The sequence below is a fragment of the Pempheris klunzingeri genome, chromosome 3 (genome assembly GCF_042242105.1).
Source record: "Pempheris klunzingeri isolate RE-2024b chromosome 3, fPemKlu1.hap1, whole genome shotgun sequence".
Taxonomy (NCBI): Eukaryota; Metazoa; Chordata; class Actinopteri; order Acropomatiformes; family Pempheridae; genus Pempheris; species Pempheris klunzingeri.
The window spans coordinates 22861273-22878981 of record NC_092014.1 but is presented as its reverse complement, the minus strand read 5'-3'; the positions used below and the strand labels follow the sequence as shown (position 1 = coordinate 22878981).

At 45.0% G+C, this 17709-nt stretch overlaps 2 protein-coding genes across 3 annotated transcripts; both read right to left on the bottom strand.

Moving 5' to 3' along the window:
• Nucleotides 1-997: 997 nt before the first annotated feature.
• nfil3-5 (nuclear factor, interleukin 3 regulated, member 5) lies at nucleotides 998-10554 on the bottom strand. The gene is made up of 2 exons (XM_070828176.1): nucleotides 10173-10554; nucleotides 998-5025 (listed from the first exon to the last, which is right to left on the bottom strand). The coding sequence occupies exon 2, from the start codon at nucleotides 4478-4480 to the stop codon at nucleotides 2606-2608; it is 1875 nt and encodes a 624-aa protein (XP_070684277.1). The 5' UTR covers nucleotides 4481-5025; nucleotides 10173-10554; the 3' UTR covers nucleotides 998-2605.
• Nucleotides 10555-13605: 3051 nt separating this feature from the next.
• Nucleotides 13606-16349, bottom strand: LOC139198916 (nuclear factor interleukin-3-regulated protein-like). 2 transcript variants are annotated; one of them, XM_070827902.1, is made up of 2 exons: nucleotides 16289-16349; nucleotides 13606-15678 (listed from the first exon to the last, which is right to left on the bottom strand). In XM_070827902.1, the coding sequence occupies exon 2, from the start codon at nucleotides 15572-15574 to the stop codon at nucleotides 14363-14365; it is 1212 nt and encodes a 403-aa protein (XP_070684003.1). In that variant the 5' UTR covers nucleotides 15575-15678; nucleotides 16289-16349; the 3' UTR covers nucleotides 13606-14362. The 2 variants fall into 2 exon arrangements, with proteins under 2 accessions (XP_070684003.1, XP_070684002.1); XM_070827901.1 differs by having other exon boundaries at nucleotides 16224-16302.
• Nucleotides 16350-17709: the final 1360 nt, after the last annotated feature.

The window sequence follows — 17709 nt, the reverse complement described above, 5'->3', positions numbered from 1 at the left end:
CAACTGCTTGAGGGAACACAATTTAACATGTCATTTTGAAGACTATTAGATTTGACGCTGGTTTCGTGGTCTTTTTGATAATCTTTAGCACTTAATCTTTATTAAAAAATCATTTTGTTTTCTGTGTCTATTAAGTAAAGCTGCATTTGTTGTTTGTTTTGGCCACATCAGGACAGCAGAAGCTGTAAATACATAACTGACATCACCTCATAAAGTTGTTGCGAAAGTGTTAGCAAACAGTTATCTCTTAAACAGCTTAGTCACACATGCTGCAGTTTCTTAGCATTCATGTGTGTTTCTCGCTACATGTCTTGTTTTAGCTCCAATTTGATTTTTAGCTGCTCAACACTCACAATGCTTGCATGCTGGTTGCTAACGTTGTCTGTCATTTGGCAGGTAAAATTAAACGTGTTGGTGATACTTCTCTGTGGTTCATGTCTTGCAATGACCTCCTTTCAGGCACATCATAATAATCCCTTTGGTAGTATGAAATATCAATTAGTGCAGCTTTAATTTTCACAAGAATATTATTCCTTACAATGTGTTGCTATGGGGACGTTTATTTTCTGCAACTTGAAATGCTCTAATAAGGTATTTTTCCTCTTTCAGAGCTCTTTAAACTGACCCCTTTGACTTGCTCTGCCCTGCTTGTAACCAGTTTAATGCAGTTCATGAATATTTATGACATATTTTATTACTGAGGTTGAACAGACTGAGGTTAAGTTTAGCCAACAGATTCCCACCTGTGCTGCTGTACCAAACAGTCTGTGTGTTGTTCTGATTTGTTTCATTTCAGTGCATCTCTGCCAGTAGGCGGCATTATGTGATGACATGATGAACCGGTGAAGTTTTTCTGGCTGTCTCTGTTCACAACAAGCTGAACTGAGATACTTGGTTTAACAATCTAGTCGGACTGGTCTGCGTGCATGTGTGTGTGCTAGTGTCATTTTCATCATGCATTTCAGAAGAGCGACTCAAAAAGTTCAAAAGATATACATAAATTGAACAACCTTTTATTTTTTACCCATTTTGAATCTTTCACAATCAAAAATGAGTGTTTTTGTAACCATTTTGCATATCCACATGAAGTATAGCAGTACATAATCACTTCTGGACAAGCCTTATTCTTTTTTTTTTTTTTTTTTTTCTTTTTTGGAAAGCCTTTCGGCAAACAACGAAGGTTATACAGTAACACAGAGTACAAATGGTAACTGGGGACAAAGGGCAGCATGGGTAAATACACAGCACAACCAGGAAGAGCATAGAGCAAAATGACACAACAGGATGACAGAAAAATACACATAATAGCCAAAATAATAACCGAATATAATAGAAAATAATATTAATAAAATAATAATAAAATAATGACAGCAGTATACAAGAGATAGAGAGACAACTTTACATTTATACATAGTGGCCAGAGGCAGGCACCAGGAAGTGAAACAGTTAAACTTGTACAGACTGTATGATCTACTGTAGCTAAAACAACTCAGTGCGGAGGTGAGTGGGATCATTAAGACATTGGCCAAAGTGGGAACGAGTGACAACACAAGAAAGAGGCACCTTATGAAGAGAGAGCAGCTTTGCTGGTTTGTGACTTGGAGAGCCATTTCATTTATTAGACAGACAATTTTTGTCTGGAAATTAAGATTTATTGATTTTTGTTGAGCGGCTGGCAAACAAGGCTTGCCTTGTGCTTGTCAGGTTTTGCCAACAGCAATGTGTGACTGCATAGCCTTGACTGATATGCGTATAACTGGCCTTGACTGTTTTAACAGCTTTGAGTGTCAAAGAGCTCAGATCACCTGAATGAGGCCCCCGATCTGATCAATAAATCTGGAAAAAAAAAAAGTACCTTTCTTTTGTTTGTTTTTTACAAGTTGTGGCTCATTGTTTTAGTTAAAAGAAAATCTTTGAGGCATTTTCTAGACAAAGAGGAACTGTACAAGGTGTCTCAACAAGAACAAACTGATCACTTTAAAGTCTACGACTTCGGCATCCCACTGTTTTATTTTTTGTTGTTTTTGCCACATTTTTCTTCTTAAAATATATAATCCATATATGCAAATTTTTATGTCACAGTAATATACAATCTAAGTGCTTCAGAAGTGAAGGGGACTTGTGTGCAGATGCTAAAAGGATGGAGCATCAAAAGATACAGATGTGTTCAGAGGGAGGAAGAATGTAACTCTTTACCAAAAAGGGAGACGCTAAAGGAAGGATGTGTGTTCTTTGGTCAAAGGAATCTTCCCATAATGCCACAACAAACGCTGGCAAGCCACCAAGGCAGTTTACAATAATGAATAATTGAATAATGTTTGAATTTTCCACAGGGGAAATATCCCAGACTCCAGCTCTGGAGAGTTTCATTCTGTCCCCTCCCTCGTTAAGTGATCTGTTACTTTAATTGGAGGGATATGTGGGAGGTAGGAGAGAGTAAAGGGAAGGGGAACAGGTGACACAGTGAAAATTGATGGTGAAATCACATCCTAACTGCACCTCACACAGATCACTGGTTTTCCTCTCTGTCCTGTAAGGTGGCGATGTGAGTCAGTGTAGTTCGTTTGTCTGCTGTAGACAATTAAGAGGTGACTCATATTTGTCCTTAATCTCGCCTCTTATTGCGCCCCCCCCTGCTGCTGCTGGAGCCCCTCTTCCCTCCCTCCTTTTTTGCCTCCACTCGTCCATTCACCTGAGGCTCTTCTGCATATTCAGTCTCATTCTCCAACTCTTTGCTCTCCCCGCTGCCCTGGGTGCTGTGAGGGTTGCTGGGAAGAGCTAAGTAAGGGTGCTGAGGCAAATTGGGAGAGGGGGACATGGAGGTGTAAACTGACCCCTCCATCTGGGCTCCTGCTGCCCCATTGGACAGAGCTCTGTACTTGAGGCGGAGCTTGTGGGGCAGGGCAGTGGCTTTGACCTCAGCTTGGCACTCGCTGCGCAAACTGGCAGCTCCCACCGCCTTCTGGTGGTAGCTGCTGATGTCTGAGGAGGAGGAGGAGGGGGACTCGTCATCCGTGGAGCCCTCCTTGTCAGAGCTGCGAGGGTCCCCATCACTGGATGAGGTGTCTTTAGTGGAGGAATTCTCCTGATAGAAACCGTCGGCTCGGGGACCTCCCTCGTAGGTGAGCACTGGGGGCTCTTCGTCCAGTGTGTTGAGGTAGCCGATGTGATGTGGGAAGGAGGACTTGCCCTCCCCAATGTTGTTGCTAAGAGCAGGGGCGAAGGGGTTCTGGTGGCTTTCTGTGTGCTCCAGGCTGCTCTCCTGGCCCTGGCAGCTATACTGCCTGTGATGGTTCTCATGCTGTTGCTGGATGTTGGGATTGTACCTTTGCTGAAGCTCCTCTGTTGAATCAGCATGACCATTAGTGTAATCATACTGAGGCGAGTCCAAAGTCTTTGTCCTCTCGAGCTTCTCTGCGACCTCTGTGATAGTCACTGAGCAGTCAGAGAACTTGGAGGTTGAGGTGAGCTGGCCATGTTGCAGCGGCCTGCTCTGTTGGGACTGCAGGTCCTCCGGCCTCTGGCTCTCCATGGGGTAACAGCCGCTGCTGGAGCGGTACAAGATGACGCTCCTCTGTGCAGAGGTGGTCTGAGGAGCAGGACCGGAGGCCTCCATGTGGTTCTGCTGTTGCTGTTGGTGGTGCTGGTAGTCCATGGCACTTTCAGCCATTGGTGTGGTCTGCTGGTGAGGAGAAACCAAAGCAGTGTGGTTGCCATGATAAGCCCCACTTGGCATACCATTGGGCATCCCATTAGCAATCCCATTGGGAATCCCACTACTTTCCAGTCTGGCCATCTCCATACTTGAAGGTTCCTTCTTTATGCTGTAGCCCATGGGTTCTGGGCTGTCTCTGGAGGAGGCGTCAGACATGTCAGAGATGGATCCCCGGGGAGAGAAATTGTGAAGCGTGGTGTGGCGCTCGCCATGGGCCGACTGTTCAGCTTCAGATGAGTCAGAATTCAGCATCACCTGGGATGCGCTGGAGTAGCCGCTGCTTGAGAGGTAGGTGTTACTATTTGGGGTGCCATTGGTGCTGTTCCCATTGCTACTGGCATTACCAGCAGCAGAACTGTTGGCGATCTGCTGACTTTTTTCCATGTAGGAGGCCGTGCTGATGAGGCCAAAGCGCAACTTGAGCTGAAGGAGCTCCGTTTTCAGACGAACATTCTCCTCATTCAGCGCCATGACCCGGTTCTCTAGCACCATGTCATTGAGGCGACGCTTTTCCCTTGAGCGCTTGGCTGCTTCGTTGTTCTTCCTCCGTTTTTCCCAGTAGGAAGCATCTTTCTTCTCATCAGAAATAAACTCTCGCTTGCGGCGGCAGGTCATATTAGCCTTGTTACCTTTAGCCTGGCGGCTGACCCGCACTGCAGCGTCAGGAACAGGGGATGGGAGGCCACTGCTGTAGTTAGAAAAAGTATCTACCTCCATGGCATTTTTGTTGCTGGTGGATGGGAGGTGTAGACTCAGACTTTCCATTTTTTCTGGGGGCCAGAGTGTAACTCTAGCAAAGGGCAAAGGGGGAAAGGGAAAAGATGTAAAACTATATGAGCCTTCTGCTTCGTTACTAAGGAGTTTGACCTATGTGGCAGGATCGGCAAAAACTTGATGAGGTATTTGTGCTCCTTGAAAGGATAGCCTCATTGATTTCAATTATTTATATCTTGAGATCAAAATATTCAAGTGTCCAAATTAGCCAAAAAGATTAAAAAGAGGTGGAACTCCACAAAAACCTCAGACATTGATTTAGTGTTCTGAACAAGGAACCTATAAAAAGAAGCAAGTTTGTATTTTGAGCAAAGAGTCTTCTAGCTGTCTTGGCAAATAGTTCAAAGCTGTCTCCGGAGTCTCGTTCGGGGTGATTTTGAGTTCACCAGCGTCTTCCTCAATCTTCAGCGGAGCTGTGATGTCTGTCAGACTGCTGCCCTGTTTCTCTCAGTGTCTTACAGAGGATGTAGGTCAGTCCGTCTACTTTGGGGCTCCCTGAGGATCCAGCTTCAGTGCTGCTGTTTGCTGACCACTAACTGGGTTACGGAGACAGGGAGGGGGGGAGAGGGGGAGAGAGAGAGAGAGATAGAGTTAGATTATCAGTTACACCACCACATTTACATTTCAGTCCAGTCAAATTAGATTTGTGAGTTGTACAGCAAAAGCTTTAATGTGGGTCCCTTGAGCGTAATATCTAAGGCTTGAGATCAATACAGTCGGTTTATCACAGTTCAAAATAACAAAATCTATGACATAATCTCCAAAGTCACACGGTGTTTGTCTTCCTATATTTCCTTGACTTCAAAAGGAGGGTGGATGCATTGTCCGAGTAGCATCACACACATGAGTGCACAGAGCTGTGGCTTGGCTGAACATACTGTATGTGCTGCTGCTGCAGAGCTCTTGTGTAAGACAGGCTGCTGTCATAGTCACGTAATGAGGACTGAGGCAGGCTGACCTGGTGCCAGGACTGCGGAGACGGACAGATAAAAGGCTGAGGGAGGCAAGAATGGACATGTGATGTATCATCACATTCTATGATATATTACTGTAATTATGGTATGGTGTATGATGATGTATATGCATCAGACTCGATGAGGAGTGACTGAAATGGGCTTATGGGACTTGGGCTGTGTGTGTCCATGGGGGAGGCAGCAGTAGTGTCTCACTTTCTTTGGTAGCAATCACACTGTCTGAAGTTACACAACACTACAAGCTGCTGAACTTCCCTATGCTGTGTCAAAATTGTAGCTAAACAGGAAGCCTTGCCCATCCAACATGTCTTGCGCCATAAAATTAACAACAATGCTGAACGCAGCACGGAGGGATGTTGACGGCAGTCCGGCGTTATGTAATGCTCTTGTTTTAGGCCTACTTCCTTTGGTTCTCTCATGCACAGCATTACCCAGTTGATATGCAGTAATTAATAACACATCATTACACTGACCCCCGGAGTCCATTACAAACATGAAAACATCATTTTATGGCGCACACACACACACACACACAGACGCACAGAGGGAATGCAGTAATCTAGGTCACCGTGCCTGTGGGTAACAATGACTCCTCTGGCGTTGATTTTAATTCCCAACACTAGAATTAAGCGAAGCACAATTATGAAGTTTTATTATCACTCACTTACTTTTTTAGTTTGGGTTTTCCCCTGCTTCCACTATTTTTTCGAGGGAACCAATTTTACATTCTGGAAACTGGAATTTGTGAAGCACAATTACAGTTTCATGGCCACTATGCTGTCTAAAGGAATTCAACCTGAATCCTTCCAGTTTCTCTTCTAGTCTCCAACTCGCAAACAGCTGATTATCATTTTTCTACGGTATTGGGTATGAATATAATATACATCAGTTTAAGTGTTATATAACAAACTGCATGACAGCTGTGGCTGCTGTCAGTCCTATTTGCTGACGACATGCAGAACAACAAAAGTAACTCACTATCAGGACACTTTGTTTCATTTCGAGAGTTCAAACTCAAAACTCTTGCAAACAAAGCTGCATACAAGAGGGTTAATGTTGCTGAACAAACGGCAAGCTGCTGCCAATTCCTATTCAGGCTATACAGCGGTGCCTGAATCCTGAGACCAGCTATGACACGAGCAGAGAACACAGACCTGAACAAAGAAGCTCCACTGACTGTTCCCATTATAAAAATTGTGATGGCAAGAGGGCAAAAATTATATGCACATATCCCAAAGAAAGTGGAACAAAAGTGACTCACAGTGACCTTCTTTCACTGCGCTGCAGTGCATTGTTCCTATATCGCCAACCACTTACTTCACACCACCAAGTCAATGTTACATTACTATTCAATCTGATGTGCATCTTCTCCAGCTGTGTTTCTCTGCTTCCCCAGTCAATGACCCTGTTGCATAATCTCACATTAAAAAACCCCACATTGTGACCTTGACACAGACTGACTACTGCTCTGAATAATTAACCATTTATTTAGCCATGTCTGTTATGTCGTAACTAAGGGGCTTAGTCTGCTGCAGGCTGTTCCTCAAATTGAATTTCTCCTTCAGTGCCAAAACAAGGACTTTGCCGTCTCTTGTCCGTCTGTTTTTCTGAAAGAACTGGAGTAAAGCTATGCTGAACAGAAAGGGATTTGGACACAACCACCAACAGATGTGGAAAAATGTAGGGTCACTCCCCCCTCCCCCCTCTAGCCCTGAATAATTTTCATAACCACATGCGTGAGTGGGGCGGGGGGTGGGGGGGTGAAACAAAGGCGGGCAGAAAGGAAGCACGCATACGTCTGCGCTGTCCCACTGACCTAGAAACGACGCTAAGCAGTAAACACTCCTCCTGTCTTTGACGGTGCGCCATAAAATAGGTCAGTGGGACTGCAAGGGAGGGAGGGCAGGAGAGAGAAAGAGAGTATTAGAGTGCACTCTAAAAATAGAGCGAGGGAAAGAGGTGATGGAGGGAGGAAGCAGAAGAGGGATGGGGCGACAGGAGGAATTCAGTTGGTGGAAATGAGAGGAATTTTACAGAAATCTGCAGCAGCGGGAATAAAAGAGACAAACTTGAATACGTCATCTGGCTGAAAATCAGATTATGAAAGCCCCAGTGATTTTCTTCATGCAACATTAACTCCTGTTTCGCGGTAGCCTTATGCAGTGCATAACAATACGCATCAGTCTCAGATGAAAAAAATGATAGTGAGAGATAGGGAGATGGCATTGACGTCAGAGCACACACCCATCTCTGCAGCCAAATTCACACATAACAAGCTCTCTCAGGACTGCATGGGGAGGGGCTGCTGTTGTTGCAACGTAACGTACGTGCTCTGAATTTCTCTTGTTGCGGAGCAAAGCTTGTGTAACACATGCATATTACATAGCAGCAGAAGCTACAGGTTACTGGCTGTGAATGCCCTGAAATCTCTCCTTTCACTATCCTCTCTAGGCATGTTGTGCTCTGAATAAAAGCCAACAGTAATTCTAGGAAATAGTAATAGGAGATGTCAGATTGTGTTGGTACATTCAGCAGCTGGCTCTTCGTGCAGGTACTAAATTCCCATTTAAAAAGAATGATTCACTGCAGCTTGTGTAAGCAGTTTGTTTTCCATGTTTTTGGCTCTGAAGTAGTTCCCAGGCACTTGCCGATCAGGGAGAAATGCTTCACCTCTGACCTCCTCTGAGGCAAGTGTGAGTAAAACGCATGGCATCCTCTACCCCTCCTCCATCTTTTAAGTGATCCAACACCACACACGTGGAGGGGCCCCAGCAAGGAGCCTCCATTTTGCCCCACGGCTTTGTGTCAAGAAACATAACTAGGAGACGGCAATCCAGACATTCCAGGTCTGCTAGTGAGACCCACGACCTGTAGCGTGATCTGATTTCCTGCAACATGCTCACATCTTTACTCACAAGAAAGAGTTTATAGCTACTTACAATCTGCAGACTTACAAAGTAAAATTGGCAAGAATAAAGATAACAAACTTGTAAATTCAAAGACACAAACCAGGACAAGTCTGCATGAATCTGTGGTATTATATTCCTCAGAACAGACAAAGTAGTCCACAGCTTGCCCTGTATACCTCATGTGTCTTCTCGCCCAGATACCGGTCTGACCTATATTCACAGAGCTGGCTGGGACTCAGACTGTTCTGAAACCAGACCAGCTGGCAGCAGGCGGACTAAGAGCTCACCAGAACTCTGCCTACATTCGCCAAACAGGGGTTTCCATGCACTGCCTCACACCCTGGATGTTCACGTTATTCTAATTTCATGACAAAGTCATACTGAGACCCCTCTGGGGTCTTGGGAGAAGAGTTCTGTGCCAAACAGAAAAGTTTGTTGGATCTGGCTCAACCTCACTTCTGCTTTTTGTGGTCCATGTTTCCTCTTGGAGGAGAAAGACTGAGCAAGTTAAAAATAGCCCATGACTTTGAGAAGTCGGGTTACATCAGTGATGAGAGCACTTCTAAAATACATTTTCCACCCGCGCAGACTTGCTAAATATCTATCCGCTTTAGAAATAAAGACTTGGTGTTAATCTGGGTATATGAATGATGGGAAGAAAGTGCAGGGTGTGAACGGGAATCAATTACAGGCCCGTGTGTCCCAGGAGAGAGCTGCTGTTTATTGCTTCTCCCTGCTGTGTGCTGGTTATGTCATACCCTCCAACTCCCTCTAAGCAAAGCTCTGCGCTTCACTTAACACACCTCACCAATAGGAAAAAATCACCCACTTTGAACTCACTTTGACTAGAAATCAGACATTTTGCAGCTGTTTTCTCCTTTGAACTGGAACATCTATAAATGTATTAGTGCCTATAAAACAGAAGCAAATACTCTGCACATCTGGAGGAAAGGAAGTTTTATAGAAACACAAATGTGTCCATTCATTTGGTAGTTTTCTGCTGAATGACATGTTTTCATTGTAATATCTCAGGAATACTATTTCTATAAAATAATATCAACAAATAAACCATCCATCATAAGATTTTTATTTATTATTTTTTTTGTGTGTGTGTGTGTGTGTGTGTCCAAATAATCTCTATCCAAATTTAACACAACATCTAATCTGACATGAGTCTGAGCTGCCTTTACTGAAAATGTTGCGTTGGCCAAAGGCTGCACAGGCTTTAATCCGGTCTACTGTTGCCATCAGCTGAACAGCCACAAAGACGAATCAATATCTATGCAACCAAAGTGATCCAGTGACCTACAAAAAGACAACATGCACATACAGACAGCAGCATGCCACGTGCAGGAGCTAATATAGTAGACCGTGTGTCTGCATTAAGCAGACAACACAGACAGCGCAGCAGCTGCCCCCATTCCCTGGAAAACACCACCATGAGGGAAGTAACCTCGCCTTGACATTGACTACATAATGTGGGACATGGCCAACCACGTTTCGCAGCCCCACTGGATCTTTTCTGCCAAAGTCGAAGCGAAAAGACACAAAGAACCCGACAGGCAAAGTCCCATTTTAGCCTCGCGAGCGCCGCGTTTAACGTGACAAAAAAACGGCCGCAAACGTCTCAAAGTCACGGGCGCGCGGACCTACCGGCGGAGTCGCCATGTGAACAATAACCGGCCATAAGCATCCGACACACGCCGCTAAAACAGCAGCGTAGGAGCCCGTAGAGAGCTCACAGGCGGACAAAGGAAGGCAAGGGACGGAGCAGCAGCGGCGCAGTCAGTCATAACATACCTTTCCATGTCCTGGAGGAGGAGAGAGAAGAGAAAAAAAGACCCAGGCTTCCCCGACACAAAAGCTGTCTCGCTCCCGTTTCCTCCTTTCCTCGTCCCCTCAGAAGAAACCTCCCAAAAATGCCGAAAAGTTTTGGTGTGCTCCCGCTGCCGCTGCTCGGCTCGGCCGTGGCTCAGTCAGTGAGTCGGGTGGGTGCTGCTCCTGTCTCTTGGCTCGGGCTGCCTGTGTGTTGTGCGATGCCGGACACTTTGCTCCAGTTTCTCCGGCTCCCTTTCTAGAAATATGTGTTAGTAGGTCAGCGGTTGCATAACAGCTCTTAGGCTGCCTAGTCACGTTTTTGTCCTCTATCCCTCCGCGCGAGAGTCTCTCCCTCTCTCTCTCTCTCTCTCTCTCTCTCTCGCTCTCTCTCTCTCTCCCCCCTCTCTCCCTCTCTCTGGGTTATTAGCCCCTGTCAGTTCCCTCTCTCTTCCACCCCTCCATCTCTATCTCCATCTCCCCTCCACCATGTAACACCACCTCGTCCAACGGGAGTGGTTAAGTTTATAACTAGGGCATGAGCGCGTTTACAAAGACATCATGTTCGTAAGGTCCAATAATAGCCTGTAACAGCATGTTCCTCAACTTCTTCAAGGCTGCTCTTACATCTTCTCCCCCCAGTCATCTTATTATGTTGTGGATATTCCTGTGAATGAAGGATTATTTTAATTACACGAGCACTGCTTGCGAGCACAGCATTGGACTTGAACGCAGCAGTATAAGGACGGTGTTCAGAATACTTTACCATAATAAAAGAAATATCTCTAAAAATCTAATATCTGCATGAAAGTACAAGCAACAGCCCACTTACTTTAGATCTTTTTTTAAATTTATTTTTTGTGATTCCTTTGCCCATAAGGTGTCAAAATGAAAACATTTTTTCATTCATTGCATGATTTTTGCATAACTGTTATTATATCTGTGTAGCTGATTTATGAGGCTGTCTGTCTGGTGTGTGTTGGGGGAAAAAAGAAGGACAGGATGTAGGGTTGCATACTTTAATAAGTATGAATATAAGCTGAGCTGTGATAATCACTATCCTTTTCCTATGAGGTTTTATGTGAAGCCACTCACATGCATCCTGATGGCTGCAGACCACCACTGTCTATCTGTTAGATCAGAGCATGTTCAGACAGCTTAACCCTTAGTTTACACATATATTTATTGTGTTATTGTGTTATATATTACATTGGCTGTTTTGCTATTTTTTTCCTGCTTAATATAAATTCCACATTCATCAAGTTTTTCGTTTTGTGATGCTCTGTACTAACATTTTAGCAATATAGTAGAAAATAGTATAGGGAAAGAAAATACTGGATTCTTTTTGGATCTTGTTATTTTTTGTGTCAAAGAAAATCATAAAAACACGTTTTAAACCTAAAAAATGAAATTTTCTCTACCTATGGTCGATGATATGGGATGGCAGGATAACAAGAGAAAAAAATATCTTCTTTGCTATACATAAATGTATTATTGCATCATTATTTATTTGTCATTTTCCTCATCTTTATAGCAAATGGATGTGTGTTATCTGCTTAGGAGCTTTTCTATTATCCCACAAAGCCTGTTGTCCTCATCACCACCATATTTCATGAGCAGTTACGTCAGCCCTGTTTTGTACCAGACACACATCCACTTCCATCCCACTTTCTCACTCACATCCCTTCCCCCTGCTTTGTCTCGACCCACACACGAACACCCATTCACCACACACAGACAGACAGACACACACACACACACACACACACACACACACACACACACACACCATCACCGCCACCATTAGACCATATTGGGGAAACAGTGGCCTTGAACTTGTCTAGCTCCTCCCCCCACCAGTCCTCTGTTATAACCACCAACCCCCAACACACTCCTCCATCTCTATGCATGCAGGCATTCCCTTGGCAACTGTGGTGTGGTGGTGCCTGCCTAGCAACCAGAAGGCTCACACTCCTTCCTATATGGCTCGTGGCATGGGGGTTTGCAGACTGGGCTGGATGAAGATTGATTGCAGACAAAGTATCTCATGCGTGTCTCGTGTTGTCCACGTCAGGGCCAAAGCATGAAGAAGAGGTCTCTGCAGCTGCACACATCTGATGTTACTGGTTTAACCTCACACGTTAACATTAGAATTCATTCATTCAGGCGTCATTTTGAAGCTCAAGCCTCATCTTGCATTGTGGTTTTTGAACACAGATGGGTAATTTGAAGGTGGGAGTGCTGCGCTTCGAGCGCAAAATGACACCCTTGCTCGTTCTGCATGTGCAGCATGTGGTGCAACAGTAAGCACAATAGAGGAGACGACCTCTGTAGTAACACTGCCGGTGAATGAATGAGTGAGTGAATGAGACTCAGTGATTCATGCTGATAAACACTTGGCGCCCCCTGGTGTTGATAAAGAAAAATGCCTGAGAGCTGAAAATGGAAATATTCAAGATTGTTTTAATACAGAATGATGACAATCAGTAAAGTGGATCATGTTGTCTGACAAAGCTTCATAATTCACTGTATGTGATGCAGCTTTCTGTCCCCTCACAGCAGCTCTATTGATGTCCATCTGCACACTTGTACTCTCTCCAGGTGTTAATGTATTCTGAACCTGTATCCTTCACTTCCATATGGGCCAATCAGTCTCCACCGCAGCTGCTTCCATGCTAAAAATAGCTTTCATACTGCTGACGTGATAGATGACTCATGCAGAGCCTCACTCCCCTCCCTGCATCCGTACACTACCCCTGTCTCCTCGGCACTGTCCGACTCCCCGCTGTCCCACTTTGATTCGATTCAGTAATCCTGGTCCAGTGAGGGTGGACCGACACCACAGGGCTGTTCACAGTTTTAAATAATTCAAATCAGTTCAGCTGAAAATGCAATTAGCAACATATTCATACTCCTGCGCAGTGCACCTCCCCACTCCAGTGCCACACCTACCACAGCTCCCCCTGCCCCAGCTAGGTTAGTATTTTCTTTACCCCAGCCTGTGATGTAATGCATCAGGCATTTGGGAAAGCTTAAAACTCACTTGCACATTCCATGCTGATGCCTGTATCTATAATGAATAGAAAACAGTCATGTCCTTCAGTAATGGACTCGGGTTTTATTACTATAACTGTCACAATTATTTCATCTAATCTTTCATTATTAGCAGACACAGACATATTATACTGGTATCATCTCTGAAGACAGTGTGTGCTGCACATTCTGCTGTTACAGTGATACTAAATGCAGATGGGTGGTAAAGTAAAACAGACCAAATCTGTCATCAAATATCCACCAGCCTTTTCTACAAAACATATTTTAATATCCAATTACAGTTCACCTCAGTTCTGATTCTGGGCAAAGATGATATGTACAGTTGTATGTACCTTGCCATCACAAGATAAACCAGATACCGATACAGTAAACAACACATAGCGATCGCAAAGCACATTCCAAAAAAAAAAGGTGGAATTTTTAAACACACCTGTGTTTTCTTTGGGGGAGAACAGTATATTTAACACAATGTATTCATATACAGTATTTGTGTTGAAAAGTCTACAACATGTTTGTTGTCCCAAAGACAAAAATTAGCATTGACACATCTGAGTCAAGGAATCATGGTGAAATTGAAACATGTGCTTAATGTTGTTTCTAACATCTTCTTCCAGTCTTTCTAACCAATCTGCTCAGTCAAGTATTCAGAAATGTACAGCGTCCTTCAAATCACAGGAAATCAACACGATCCAAGCACATGTGATGACTCACACAGAAAACAAAGGATTGTGCTTGTATAGCGCCTCTCTATTCTTTTCACAGCACCGTAACACCACATTCACCTTTACACACACCGCAGCATAGCAATTTGGTGTTTGGTGTCTTGCCAAAGGAGACTTCAACATGCGGACGGGAGGAGCTGGGAATCAAACTGTCCATCCTCTGATTAGTGGGGCATGCTGGTGTTTTCTGGTAGTGATGTGTTGACCGTCACAGAACAAACAGGCTTCTAATGTAAGCTTTTCCAGTCAAACAGGTGTCCAAAATAAGGTTTGTCCCTCAGAGGTAGCTGTTTACACTGGGACCATGCTGTCCTGTGGAAATAAGCAGGTCTGTAAGATGGATGGCTTGGACAGTGGTGTGAAATACACTTAACTCTAGTCCAGACTTGAGCTCAGGTTTTAAGCGATCTTAGAGAGCAGCTGCTGAGAGAAGAGCCTCTTGAGCTGAGCCACTTCCTGAGACAAACAGCTGATCTGAGACCTGAGACTGACGTCCTCTGTTGAATCCTTGGCGTCCCTGGAGTTCTGCAGAGAGGTGAAGTTATAATATTCACAAGGTGGACCCTGATACTGCTGCCCAAGTCCAGCACAGGCCTCCTCTCTGGACCAAGGAGCCGGACTCTCTGTCCGGTTGTCCCATCCTGCCTGCTGGTGGTTCCTCACCTGGATGTTTGGCCCCACTGTGGCTACAGGTGGTCTGTAATCAGAGGACGGAGACATCTCCCCTCCCGGGCCTTTGAAGCGGAGCTTGTGTGGGAGGCTCCTCAGACCCTCGGGTGAGTCTTGTCTGTTTGTGTGCTGACTCTCACTGGCCTCCGGGGGACAGATGTGGGACTTGTAGCCCTGCTGCTCCTCCACCAGCTCCCTCGGAGAAGGCCCATCACGGTCACTCGCCGCGTCATCAAAAAACACAGGGCTGCCCACATTTGAGCCACATGAGGTGGAGGCACCGGACTCCTCGGATGCACTATGATTTGACAGAGGCCTGGTTCCCCTCGGGCCATAGACTGCACCCTGCTGCGGAGGGTGAGGATGGATGTGGCTGGTCCTGGAGCTCGGCTGTGTGCTGAGGTATGACGATCCATCAGTGTGAGGATGGTAGAAGTGTGTCGTACTGCGTACTGGGTGAGCACAGAGGGGTGCAGACGGTAGCATGACGGATACATCAGTTGTGTCCTTGACCAGGCCGAAGCGAAACTTCAGGGCTAACAGCTCGGCCCTCAGGCGAGCGTTCTCCTCCAGCAGGCCCAGCACTCGTCTCTCCAGCACCATGTCATTGGCTCTCCGTTTCTCTCTAGACCTCTTGGCGGCCTCGTTGTTTTTTTTCCTCTTGTCCCAATAGCCCTCATCTTTCTTCTCGTCAGAGATGAACTGTCGTTGGCGGCGTGTACTGCTGTCTTCGTCGCAGCTGCTGCCAGCCTTGGCCTCGGCGGCGGCGGCGAGGCCCTCTTTGCGTTTGAGGCCAAAGGTGTGACCCAGAAGGGTTCGGGCCAGTTCGCTTGTGGAGGTCAGAATAGAAACTGCCTCATCAGTGAAGGACCCAGCCCCTCCCGGAGAACTGGACTCCAGTCCCTCCACAGTCAGTAGAGAGGGCACAGTCTGACCCGTCATGTTCAAACACTCCTGCTTTGACACTTGAGGTTAGCTGCCAGGTGTGAAGGGAACTCACTCAGGGTTGGTGTTTCGGGGTGAAGTGTATGCTGTAATGGCACCACCTAGTGGTGAAAAAACACAAAGACGGGTGGTGAAGATTTGTTTGCAAGTCTGCAAACCATTAAATCGACATTATATACTAGTGCCAGCTGACTGTAGTAATCTGCTCAACAGCAGGAAAAGACTTGAAAAGTAAAAAAAAAACTATGAAAAAGATTTACAGTGGGATTAAAGTATATCAATATAGACTCATTGCCTTTTTGATTAATTATTATAATAATATTATTTTCTCTATATTTAAACAGTGAAATTATCATATTTGTAGCAATCAAATGGCCACAGAAACTACATACAAGAAGGAAGGAGTCAACTGTTTGATTTTTTTCCTTTCAATCTTCAACTTCTCTCGATTGATTGATTGTTATTAGGCATTTAATATTAGTGTTATCACTGCCATAATGTTTTCATCAGACGCTAAATCCTCAGAGGAACACTGATGAGCCCCCAAGCACTTTCCTGTTAACATAAAGTAACCTGCATATCAAATGAAATGGCCATGTTATTTCCTCCGGTATGGGATGATAAGGTCTATAAATAATTCATTTACCTTCTAACTTGAGAGCTCACAGAACCTCGCAGAATCATTGATAAATCAATCCAAAATCTACTTACACAGTCATGCAGCTGCTGAAACCTCTCCTCGGTCACAGATGGATGTCTCTCTGGATGTCTTCTGCTCCTCAAAAGCTCCGCTCCTCTCTGTCGCTTTCCCCCCCGCTCATAGGTTCAGCCCGGGTCGGATCCTCACCCCGGGTGACCCCCCTCCCCCCCTCCCCCTCTCCTCCCCTCCTAACGGGACGCCAGCTGAGTCAAACCAGCGGAGACACACAGAATAAACAGCAACAAAGCCGTGGTGTTTTCAGACTAAATCTTACTAGCTTGTTTACATAATGTTTTACGACTTTAGTGAGCGCGAGACGTCAAAAGGAAAGCGAGGCTGAGAATTAAAAAAAAAAAAAAAAAAGACTGTGAGCCAAACATGTACTGAAAATTCACCAAATAACTGAGAATGTGACTAATGAGTGATACTTTCAAGAAAAAATAACACTTTATGTCCCAGAAATGGCTACAGCTGACTAAACACATACCGACCTGCCACAGTAGCATCAAAGGGCTTGACTGCCCTAAAGGACACGTGAGTGTTCAGCCTGACAGCCAATCACAAGCAGCCCTGCTGTGATTGGCCCCAGGGGGCCCCTGGACTGTCAGGTGTACGACCCCGTAGTGAGGTGAGAGACACAGGTGGACATCATGAACAGGTAATTGTATCGTTGTACGATGGCGCTGTGTTTAGCTAGCTCCTGTGTGCAGCAGCGTCATTAGGAAGGTCGTGTGTTTAAGGCAGACTGAAGTGTGAACTAAATGACAATGCAGTCAGTTCACAAGAGTTTATAACCATGCTAGTAGATATGACGCTCTACAGGCCCAGCACCGCTTTCATGTTAAAAGAATAGCATACAAGAGTACAGCTGAGGCCGGAGTAGCATTAGTTTTGCAGCTATTTAGTCAAAAAACTAAGTATTGAAAGAAAAACTGAAAGTTTGACCTGATGATAGTGCAAGAGGAAATGTCAGGGGGTCACCAACGTTGTAGTTTGAACAGCTCAAACAAGAACAATTGAAATAGCTCAACACAACCAATATTACAGGTGGTTTCTCTGAATTCAACACAAAATGCCACTTTTAACGTATCAAAATGATTCAACCGCTGATTAGAATCCTTTATAAGAGCGCTCATTTGCAGGTCAGGCGTTGTCTCAAGGACAATGCAACTAATTAAGGGCCTCATTAGTTGCATCAGGTGTGCTTGAGATAGAACACATCAAATACCTGGACGGGCTATGGGCTTGTTCACAGTGACGTTTGGTTGCATGTTAGAAATATGGGTAAAGAGAATTGTCCAGAAAGTTAAGAGAGGAGATCATTGCCTTGCACAAACAAGGGATACAAAAAGACAGCAATGTTCATAGAGAAACTGTTGGAAGCAAAGTTCAAAGCTAAAGGAATATTGGCTGCACTACCTGGACATGGCAG

What these genes read in the sequence shown, in the direction of transcription:
- nfil3-5 (XM_070828176.1), bottom strand. Translation starts at nt 4,480, where the DNA reads ATGGAAAGTCTGAGTCTACACCTCCCATCCACCAGCAACAAAAATGCC.
- LOC139198916 (XM_070827902.1), bottom strand. Translation starts at nt 15,574, where the DNA reads ATGACGGGTCAGACTGTGCCCTCTCTACTGACTGTGGAGGGACTGGAG.